The sequence below is a fragment of the Dendropsophus ebraccatus genome, chromosome 13 (assembly GCF_027789765.1).
Source record: "Dendropsophus ebraccatus isolate aDenEbr1 chromosome 13, aDenEbr1.pat, whole genome shotgun sequence".
Classification (NCBI taxonomy): domain Eukaryota; kingdom Metazoa; phylum Chordata; class Amphibia; order Anura; family Hylidae; genus Dendropsophus; species Dendropsophus ebraccatus.
Window position 1 is genome coordinate 36,120,707 of NC_091466.1, and position 12,009 is coordinate 36,132,715.

The window sequence follows — 12,009 nt, forward strand, 5'->3', positions numbered from 1 at the left end:
GTAAATTTCCTGCATGGCACTGGTGCATAGATTCATTCATTATGCATGTTTGCATACAGCCACATAGCCACACAATTATTTAGTTCTGAATAAAACAAGACAGCAAGAAAATGTGCATTGTCCCCCTGATATCTCTCATCTGCATATAAGCAAAAAGACAATAAGATTGAATCTTAACTTTCCCCTTAATTTAAATGCATGAAAGACTTGCCTTCTGCTAACATTTAATGAAAAAAAAAAAGATGCAATTGTGTGCTTCTGTTTGAATCTGTTTTTCTATTTACTTCCATTATTTAAAAAAAGGATCAAAATGCATCCGTTAAAAAACAAAACAAAAAACAACAACCCATAGTTGACTATGTCATAAAAAGTAACTCTATGTTGATGAAAATGTAAAAACAATAGCAGCAGCTCTTGGGATCTGCCAAGAAAAAAATAAGCCAAAATTGGCCTAAAAAATTGGTTATCCAGCATTAGAAAAAAACAAAATTCAGCTTCTTTCTTACAAAAACAGCACCACCCCTTTTCTCAGGTTCCAGTGTGGTATTACATATCAGCTCTTTTCACTTTAATAAAATTAAGCAGCAAAACCCGGACCCAAACCAAGGACAGGGAGGTAGGCTCTGGGGGTATGATTGCTAGGCTGAAGGAGTGGGAATCATGTTTGATTATGAAGCGCCTATTCACACCCCCTGAGCCTAACCTCAATAAAGTTTCCACCAATCTGGATATTTAGTGAAAAGTGCAGATAGCCAACCAGGGTGTAAAGAGTAAGATTTAGGGTACCCAGGGCCACAAAGTGATATTAAAAAAGGACTCAACTTTTTTTTTCATTGATCACAAGTCCTATTTAAAACATTCCATTTTGAGTTTCTGAATGAGGTGGGGGTCCTTGTTCACAAGCCTCATATAGGAAGCAGAATGGGAAGCAACAACATTACACAGACAAGTAGAGAGATCTATAATGTCCTAAGTAATAAACCCTGTAAAAAAAAATCAAACACTAAAATAAGGAATGATTTAATAAAAATTTATTTAAACACAAAAATTGTTCAAAAATAATGAACATGAAGATGGAACTGGCAGTAGTGCTAGGCTATCTTCTTCAGGCACAGCCAGGTCTTGGGCACCTCATAGCTAGCTCTTTGTACCCCTGCTTCATCGTATGGTATGTGCCAAGAAACTTGGGTATTCTGTAGGATGGTATCATATGTTAGGATTGGCTGTGGGAAGAAGAAGAGGAGATATTGGAAGTTTTTTCAGGATATGTCTTTAGGTTGCTGTTCACACGGTTGGATTATTTCCACATATTGTGAAACCTCTATGAGAGGACCACCCACAATTGCACTGAAAAGGTCAATACTGAGACCCCCACCAATTGCTAGATATAGCTGGGAGAAGTGTGTGCTTAGCATGGTTTCTCCCAGCTCTGTTTCACATGATACAGAGGCACTTCTATAGGATGTCTGTTAGTCCTCTCAATGCGCACAGGGTGGGGACAGGCAGGCGCTTTTGCCCCTTATTCTATTGATCAGCGTGGTCTGAACACCCAGACGCCACCTGATCAAAACTTTTGACACATCTCTACGACATAAAAAAAAAAGATGCAACTTGCAAGTGCTAAGACTTACCGTATACAATCCCCCCGTCGTATACATGATATAGATGTTTGAAATAGAAAAACTGCACTAAAATAGAGTGTATCATGTCACTACGTTAAGGTGACTTCAGAGACATGCTTCCTACACTAACAGTGGGCTCTCTAGGGCTAATACACAGCCTACTAAACTGGGCATGCAAGACCCAACTAATCTCCATTTCTCTAATCTCTATATGAAAAAACCACAGGTCAAAATTTTTTGAAGTGGCAGTAAAATTTTAAAGGATACTGTCAACTCTATATCAATCTTAGAGCTCAAGTATCAAGAAGGTGTTGCTAAACTGCAGTATGCATGCTTGATATACAGAGTTTGGCTTCCAGCACTCAGCCCTGTATGTCAATCAGTCAAGACAAGGAGGGAGGAGGTATATATGCTGCAGTTCAGTAACGCCTTCTTGATATTGAGGTGTTCCCGGAGCTGCAGTGGTGACCTCCCTATTACATGCGCACAATAGTGTTGTGCCTATTGTTTAGCACAACCATCCAAGGTAAGTGGGTACTTGCTTGCCCACCCTGTGTCCCCGTGCCATTCTTATAATACTACACCAGAAGGCGCACCGGTGTCTTTTATTCTTGATATTGTGATATATTCCCTAAATTTCCTGTTTAGCAGGAAATTATGGAAGACTGGATATTACTGTAAAACAAACAAACAAAAAAGAATAACTGGTAGTTTTGTGTTTTTTACCAGCAAATGAACATTGCCAGAGGAATAGAAGGGAAGCACTAGCTGGTGTCCCCGCTGCCATTTAAAGAAGAGACGCTGTGTTTCCATACTGGGCAGACATGCTTTGTGGTCCCTTAAAAGATCACCGGTTATAAAGCAACAGTGACTTCCAGAACTTAGACAGGCATAAAGCAGGAAAGGGTCATCTAGTGATCTGCATGAAAAGAATAAATAACCGTAAAAAGCATGACAACTCAAAACTTAAAATAATGTAAAAAAACTAAACAATAAAACATATATAGCATGCAATAGCAACACCCTTTAGCCTGTCTCTGCATTAAAGCGGTATTCTACTCTAAAATAAGTTTTGATATGTTGCTGTCCTGCCTTGACCAGTGATTAGCTAAGCAGGCTTTCACCCTGGTGACCCGAAGATGATGTAGGGGGACACTGAAGTAGCGCAGATTTGTTATATTGGAAATTTATTTAATATTTTTGTATATTATTATAGGGACTGCCATCTTGCCTCGGCTGCATTTTAAAGAATTTAGAGATATGCTTTACAGTAGACTCCATAAACACAAGCACAATAGACTGGCCCAGACCCTATTTATGTAAATGGGAGCTTTTCTAGGCATGCTCTGTGACCTGTGTAGAGATCCTTTAACAGGGAGGTGGAGGATGAACTATTCACAATAGGTGATATTTAGAGATGTTTTATCTAGATACTGGGGTCTGTCACCTCAGTGGTCTGTACAGAACAGAAAGTCTTGTACAAAAATGAAGACGTAATATAAATTACACTGGTACTTTGGTTTAAGAGTAACTTGGATTGAGAGCATTTTGCAAGAAGAGCTCACAGTTTTTCACAATTGTAACTTGGTTTAAGAGCATTGCTTTGGTTTAAGAGCTCTCTGTACTGGGTGGGAGGGGGAGCGGGGGAGCGGCATTGTCTTCATAGCATGGTCTACAGGACTGTACTCAAGACCCAGGAAGTCTCCCTCACCTTTCAAATCATGGCAGATAGACTTCAGGCTGGGACCTGCATCAGGGGAAAGGACTGTGGAGGTAATCTCTTCATAGCTGTAACCCCTCTCTCCCCGGACAGAGCGTGCTGCATGTATGTGTCCACAGATGTCCTGCTCGTTCCTTCATGCTCCCTGCAGTCTCTGTCAGCCCTTGTGTTTCCCATTCTCTCCATTCCTGCTATAATGTGCCTGCACTCACACTCAGCTATACACACTGCTGCTATAATGTGCCTGCACTCACACTCCTGTATAGAAAAGTCCTCCTGCACAGCTCTGCGATTCTCACTTCCTGATTGGTCCATGCTGAACACCACCCCTTCCCCATTGTGATCATGTGACCACACAGACCTGTGACAGCAGCCCTGCTTCTCTATTCTAGCCTGTTGTACTACGCTACTGCATTATGGGGATCTGCAGTTCCATCCTCTATCTACAAACTGCTGCTTTTTTTTTTTATTCTTATGCACTTACTACACATTATACTCCATATACTGTTCAGCTATACTCTACAGTAACTTTGTAATGTTTGCTTTACCTGTTATTCAGAATAAAAAAATCTTGGGTGTGCAATAGAGATGAGCGAACCAGGTTCGGGTCCATCTGAACCCGAACGATCGGCATTTGATTAGCGGTGGCTGCTGACCTTGAATAAAGCCTTAAGGCTATGTGGAAAACATGGATATAGTCATTGGCTGTATCCATGTTTTCCAGACAACTTTAGAGCTTTATCCAAGTTCCGCAGCCCCCGCTAATCAAATGCCAAACGTTCGGGTTCGGATGGACTCGAACCCGAACCCGGTTCGCTCATCTCTAGTGTGCAACCATTTGTCTGCATTTCAATGATTCCTTATGGAAACATTTGCTTTGATTTAACAGTGATTTGGATTACAAGCACAGTCCCGGAATGAATTATGCTCGTAATCCAAGGCACCATGTATGTCCTAATGAAAATTTCCTATTGTATTGTTCCTGCAGACCTTGGTAACAGACTGCAAGTTAACTGAATGTAGTCTGATTCTGCAAACACACTCCTATTTATCTGTCCCCTACATCTTGCCAACCTACCAAATGTTTGCAGGGGGAGGTCACCTTTTATAAAAACATGCAGATTGTCATAGGAAATAACGTGCCTTAATGTGTCTAGTACACAGATTACAACTACTTACTACAACTAGGTGCTTAGGTGTGACAAACAAACTATACTCACATGTTGTCAAGGAAAAAACAATCTGCACATTGTTGCAAACGTTTAATGTCCTCCTTCATCCAGTTCCTTGAAGGGATTAACATGTGCTTCCTCCCAAGCACCAGGATCCTCTTTCCCCTTGCTGCTAGACAAGACACCACAGTCAGGAGCTGGAAGACAAGATACAGTCAGTAAGCAGCTACAATACATTAATCACACCAGATTTAGGTTTTCTGCATATTTTGTTTACCTCCAACAACAGAGCCAAATCAGGGTTTGTTTTTTGGCGGGTACTTTATAAGAGCATCCTTCATTTCCCTATTGTCTGAACTTTAATCTCAGAGTCTGTATAATGACAATAACACCCAACTTCTATATCTTTGTCATATCTTACTACTAATAATTGTAAAGATGGCCCCTTAGCCATCTCCACCGAAATCATCTGTCAGTGGAGAACAGTTTTTTCTATTTCACTGTCTGTATTATAAAATAATCTAGCAGTTTTCAGTTTCACCACTAGGTCTAAAACTAAGCTGAGACTTCCTGTTCTGTCTGCAGTGATAAGTAGGGGCTGCTGTAAAGTGATCTGTACAGAATTACAGCATCAGGTGACACCAGTAGATAGATAGCACCAGTATTACACAATAGCAGCTCCCTGTGGAATGACGTAAATATGCTCTGTAATTTTTCACTTTCATCTCAGGTCCTGTCTATTGTCATCTATGTCCATGAGGTTTGCTGTAAAGCATGTCACTAAATGTTGTTAAAAAAAGCTCAAACCAGATGGCAGCCCCCATAACAATGTATAAAAAAAATTGTACTTTACATTGTGTGCACAGGCTATTTTGTGCGACCGCACAAAAAAAGACGTGAGTTTTTTTTGTGCGGACGCAGTTTATACAGAGTATACACATTGCGGATGTTTTTCCATAGAAGACAATGATATTTCACACTTTCAATAAATCGCGGCCGGTGTTGGAATCTGCAACAACGGCCTTTATCTATTCAAAAAATACAGTGTGTGAACATGGACTTAGGGTACAAACACACATTGCAAATTTTCTACGAAATCCGCTGCGGATCCCTTGCCTTTTACATTCTGTTACATTGACATCCCAATGCGAGTATGTAAATGTTGCCCCCTTAACCCCCTGCCGTCCGGAGCATACACTACCTGCTCTGTGCTTGGGCTTGCTTCGGGGGTTGCCCCGCCACAACCACTGATTGGATGAGCAGGACAACCAGACGCCGGGAGCTCCTGAAGCAAGCAGGATTGTGGAGAAGGTACAGTATGCTCTTGCTGTGGTTTATCTCCCCGAAACATAGGGGCCCGGCAGTAATTTTCCATCATGTCGGACTACATGCCCTACATCCACCAACATCATCTGTCGGTGGTTGTTTGGGAGAGCCCCATACACCTTAGATTTACCACCAAATATGCTGCGTGTGACAGTTACAAACGAGTAAAGTCTATGTATTTAGACCTTTAGATAGATGTTAGGTCAATGAGACAGATGGTACCTTTTATATCTCCAGCTGTTCTTCCAGAATGTAGTAATATTCATTTATTCTCCAGTGTAAAGTGTCAGGGAGGCTACCCAAGCTCCTGCTCCCATCCCTATCCCTCCTTGATTGATAGTCAAATGGTACCATGAATCTCCTTGACCTAGGGGGTGCCTTTACACAGAGAGATTTATCTGACAGCTTTTTGAAGCCAAAGCCAGGAACAGACAATAAACAGGGAAGAAGTCATAAAGAAAATACAGATTTCTCCTCTTTTCAAATATATTTCTGCTTTGGCTTCAAAAATCTGTCGGATCAATCTCTCTGTAAACACACCATACACACCATTACAGCTGTCTAAGAGTGTCAGCAGTTTGGAAGGTGAATTGCAGCTGAAAGAATCACTTTAATATTTGCAGTCAAAATATATCGGGCAATGAGCCTAAAGGGAAGTTCCACAGGATTTCCTTTGTAAAAACCTAGAAATGTGGTCTCCTTCAGTACATCAGAATGATGGTCGTCCACATCCGTAACTTTTTTCTAAAATTATACTAAACACTTTGCACTATTATTATAATGAAATAAATGTGAAAATTACCAAATTTGCCAAAACTTGATTTATAAGAGAAACAGATCGATGATCTCAGGGAGACCAGCCAAAGATAACACTGCCGGCTGCTGGTTAAAGCGTTCAATGCAGTAAAAATCCTAGGTGCATTGCTGCCTGGGACCCTTTGGCTGGTCAACCTGAGATCAGTGATCTGTTTCTCTTATGGCTCTACTAGGCATTGCTCCCACCTAGCCATAATCCTGCTCCACACTGAAGAGGGGCAACACCCCGCAACAGCTGTCCGTGGATGTATACCTGGCCTTGGTTTTTTTCTTGTCATTACATAGACTTATAGGGCCACTTAACGCGACTCTGTACCCACAATCCCAAAACCACTTGTACCTTCGGATAGCTGCTTTTAATCCAAGATCTGTCCTGGGGTCCGTTTGTCAGGTGATGCAGTTATTGTCCTAAAAAACAACTTTTAAACTTGCAGCCCCGTGCCCAACGGGAGTATCCGTGCCCTAACTTTGCACGACCCCTCCGTCCCTCCTCCCCACCCTCTTCATCATTAGGAATGCCACTGGAACATTTTCTCCTGTCTGAACATTGCACAGGTGCCTTAACGATCCAGCCCATGTTCAGTATTCACACAGCTGATGAATAGGAGACAATCTGCCTGGAGCATTCCTTATGATGAGGAGGGAGGGGAGGAGGGACAGAGAGGGTGTGCCAGCCTACTGCATACGCAATCTAAGCCCCGGCTGTTTGGCACGGGGCTGCCAGTTTAAAAGTTGTTTTTTAGGACAATAGCTGCATCACCTGCCAAACGGACCCCAGGACAGATCTTGGATTAAAAGCAGCTATCCGACGGTACAAGTGGTTGGGGGGGGGGGGGGGTCAGATTGTGGGTACTGAGTCACTTAAAGGTGGTTTTGGTGGTTTTCCTACAAGAGCCACCACTTGGCTGGGTCTTTCCCGGTGGGATATCTGGCTAGTCCTGTGTTTCGAGACTCTTAAATGAGGCTCCACGGGTTCTTCCTTACACATACAGGATCAGCAGCAGATTTGATGCTGTGTTCAATCATTTAGTTACATTGATATCTGCAGGTGTGAATGGACCCTTAAAGCGTAACTGTCATTTGAGGGCCATTTTTTTTAAAACATTAAATATCAACAGTTCAAGCGATTTAAAAAAACTTTGTAATAGGTTTTATAAACCAAAAGAGTTTCCTTCTGGACTGAAAAAGCAATCTCCCAGCCTCCCCCCTCACTGCAGAAGCAGCAGGATTTCTGTGTCCATTACGTGGCTATGGAGAGGGGAGGGGCTGTTAGGAGTGACTGAGCACGGAGCAGTCCTGCAAAGCACAACACCCTTCAATCTTTTCTCAGTAAGTTCATAGATAAGCACTGACCTTTCTGACCCCAGAATCCTGCGGTTTAGGTGCCCAGAGAGTCTACAAACAGCTGAGCTTCATGTCACCTCTTACTGCTCCCTCATCTCCCTCGGCCCCTCCCCCCTCCATAAGGATAGAATGGAGAGAGCAGAGCCCGTCTTCACTGGCTTCTCTGTAATGAAGACGTGTTTGCCTGATAATGCACAGATAAGAAGTCAGGGGGGGGAGGCTGGGAGATTGCTTCTTGAGTACAGAAGGAGGCTTTTTTGGCTGATAAAACCTATTACAGAGTTTCTTAAAATGGCTTATACTACTGATTTCTGCAATAAAAAAAAATATGACAGTTACACTTTAAATAGCATTTTCACCCCAAACCTGGAGTTGACTGGTAGATCAGATGCTAGAATGGGTAATTATGTAGCTGCAGAACCATGCCAGGAAACATATACAGTAACCTATAAGACTGAGCACACTATTTGCAGCATTTATTTTTTCATGCCATAAAGAGATAAACAGATATGATTTTCTTATGCCATAAAGAGAAATCTGCCTGGGTAGGAGGTTCTCAACCACCACAAACAACGTCAATGCCTCCAGACAACTGGGAACATAAGCAGTAGGATTTGTTACAATGGAGACACAGACATGTCTATAGGTCTGTAAGCTCTCCATATACGGTGGTACCTTGGTTTAAGAGTAACTTGGTTTAAGAGCTCACAGTTTTTCACAATTGTGACTTGGTTTAAGAGCACTGCTTTGGTTTAAGAGCTCCTTGTACTGGGTGGGAGGGGGAGTGGGGGAGGGGCATGGTCTGAATAGCGGGGTCTACAGCACTGTACTCTGACCCAGGAAGTCTTTCTCACCTTCCAAATCATAGCAGATCCACTTCAGGCTGGGGCTTGCATCAGGGGACAGGACTGCGGAGGTAATCTCTTCATAGCTGTAACCCCTCTCTCACCAGACAGAGAGTGCTGCTATACTGTGCCCACATCTGCCCTGCTCATTCCTTCATACTCCCTGCAGTCTCTGTCAGCCCTTGTGTTTCCCATCCTCTCCATTACTGTACAGTAACTTATAATATCACATTCTGCTGTTTCTGAATGTTTGTTTCATTTGTTTTACATGTTATTCAGAATAATAAATCATTATTTTTGGGGTGTGGAACCAATTGTCTGCATATCAGTGATTTCTTATGGGAAAATTTGCTTTGGTTTAAGAGTGGATTTGGATTACAAGCACGGTCTCGGAATGAATTATAATCGTAATCCAAGGCACCACTGTATTTTTGCACACATTTATTACTGTGCATTTTCCACACTTTGGTTGTGGTTTGGGTGTGGCTAAAAGGGAAAAAGCAACATACTGTGCCAAGATACCCCAAGATACTGCCAAATTTTTGTTTAGATTTTTTATGCCAGCCTTAAGGCCCCATTCACACGTCCGTGTCAGTTTTTACTGTCAGGAAATCCTGATCAGGAGACCTCAAAAGTCATCAGGAAAGTATCAGGATTTCCTGACAGTAATCCGTTTTTACCATCAGGAAAAACCTTCAGGATTTCCTGATGAGTAAAAAGTGTTCCCACATTGTTGTACTTCTGCAACCTGGATGGCCACAGGCTGCAGAAGTACAACTCCCATCATGGCATGTTAGAAGGACATGGTGGGAGTTTTAGTATTGGGGGCGAGGGGTGGAGGGGGCTGTGTATCTCACCTGTCGGCGGAAGAACAGCGGAAGAGCAGCTGGTGGGAGTTGCGGGCGGGTGCAACCTGCTGCGGTCTCGGGGGGGGGGGCTCGCGGGGGCAACAGAGGTCAGGAGTGGCGGCGGGGTGATGCGATGCGGCGGGGTCATCGGGCGGTGGCGGCGGGGTGATGCGATGCGGCGTGGCGGGGTGATGCGATGCGGTGGGCAGCTGATGTCCTTTCCGATCCCTTGGGGTGGTGGCGGCGTGGCGATGCGGTGCTCCAGGGTCATCGGGCGGCGGCGGGGTGATGCGATGCGGTGGGGTCATCGGGCGGCGGCGGGGTGATGCGATGCGGCGGGCAGCTGATGTCCTTTCCGATCCCTTGGGGTGGTGGCGGCGCGGCGTTCGGGCAGCAAGGGGTGCTGGCGGGCTGTCAATCATTGGGAATCACGGGCACTTTCCTGATGTACATCAGGAAAGTGCCGTGATTCCGGCGCTCCCATAGACTTCTATGGGGGCGTCCGGGACGGAATTCCGGACAAAAATAGGACATGTCCTATTTTTTCCGGATATATTTTCCGGAAGGGTGTCCGTGACCAATTAAAGTCTATGGGTCCGGAAATCCGGATGGTTTTTCCGGACATGTGAAGGGGGCCTTACTGTCATTAGAAAAAAAACACCTAAAAACACACTTAACACAATCTTTGGTTTTCTTCACATATTAAACTAAAAGGATAAATGCAGAATTGTAGCAACCTGGGAATCTTTTGCTGCACAGAGATCTACAAAAGGGACATCCCCTGTATGGGACTGTTCAACGGTACTACTGTCTGGGCTCAGACGCACAACTCTAGCCTTATGTGGAGTGTGGGAAACCACCTAATAATCTATAGGGGTGAAAGTGTGTAAGGTGGCAAGAGCGAGATATAAAAATAGGTCACGTCTGCTGGGTGGCAGGAAGCAGAAAGCTCGTGTCAGTCAGATGACTGTCTATCATACCACCCATCATTACGAAACACATACCAGTCTGCCATAGCAGTAAAACCAATCAGAGGTAAAGTAAGTATTGATGGTACTAAGCTGAGTGAGGCTGAGTTTCCACATGGAAACCGGGCCAGCCATGTGACTCTTCAGAGAGAAATGGGGGCATATGTCGAAACACAGCCTAGGGCCATGTCAAACAATGGCCGCTCTCTTACATGATGATGGACATCACTTTATTTTAATTGTAACGTCGGCACATTCGGGTGTGCCTGCACTCCAATTCACCATAGCCTGCAATGTAAAGTACGGCCAGGAGCCGTGTATTATGTCCCCAGTCAAATTCACAAATTCTACCCTCATAAGTCTCCTACTTGCTTTCGCGGATGCTCAGATATTGGCTCTACCTAACATACTTGGTAGACTTGTGCTGTAGTTGCAAATTAATTTCTGGGACTCTATATTGGCCATACTATCCTCTCTGCTCCAAAAGACCCTGCCTAAAAGGCCCTCTGCTATTCTATTGGGGGACATGTTTTCCTCCACTAATTTAAAGCTGCATAAATGTCTCCAACATGTGCTTATGACCGCCAGAATTCATATCGCTGTGAAATGGAGATCCTATACGCTATACAAACAAGCGTTATGGACGGGGTAAATCTAGTAGTGCTCTATGGTCCTTCTTCCCAGCTCACTGCCATCGATAGTACACGCGGCGGCAGCAAGCGGGTAAGTCCAGTAAGCTGCGCAGGTGACCGCTAGATCATCCGGGCAGCCCATAGCATATAGCAGCGGTCTGCTGACGCTGCTCCTATTCCACAGAGCGATGGCAGATCGTTGCTATATGAGTCGTTTGTCTTTCAACATGTTGAAAGACAAACAACTCCAACGATTAGCCGACATTGTTCATATTGGCTAATCATTGCCTTCTATTACACACAGTGGCCGCAGAAAACTGACATGTCAGTTGTTTGCAGCGCCGCTAGGGATCCCGGCCGGAGCGTATACCATGTGTATTCGCTCCATCCGGGATCCCACAGGCGGCAAGGTAACGTATTTATTTGTAATAATCACGCAATGTACAACAACGGCCGTAGTTTTCTGAAAAAATACGTAGTGTGAACATAGCCTTAGATTGTATGTCTTTATTGTACTGATATTTTCACAGCTACTTACGGTGTCACTGTGGTGTTTTTTTTTTACAGGCAATGTTAGGAAACTTTGTAATTGGGTTTATTAGGCAGATATGCCATTATCTGCATTCAAAAAGACTTTTCCCAGGTCCCCCTCCCTCCCTCCTCTCTCTTATTCACTGCTCATTATCAGGAAATCTCGACTAGTTTACAGTTTATCA

The 12,009-nt window shown here is 43.8% G+C and overlaps 1 protein-coding gene across 2 annotated transcripts in view; it reads right to left on the reverse strand.

Moving 5' to 3' along the window:
• Window positions 1-1,009: 1,009 nt before the first annotated feature.
• Window positions 1,010-12,009, reverse strand: part of PRORP (protein only RNase P catalytic subunit) — a 56,071-nt gene continuing 45,071 nt past the window's right edge. For both annotated transcript variants that reach the window (XM_069949956.1, XM_069949955.1), the window contains 3 exons: window positions 4,563-4,711; window positions 2,349-2,541; window positions 1,010-1,223 (listed from right to left, as the gene is read on the reverse strand). In XM_069949956.1, the coding sequence (XP_069806057.1) occupies window positions 1,092-1,223; window positions 2,349-2,541; window positions 4,563-4,711 (474 nt within the window). In that variant the 3' untranslated portion in view covers window positions 1,010-1,091. The remainder of the gene's footprint in view (window positions 1,224-2,348; window positions 2,542-4,562; window positions 4,712-12,009) is intronic.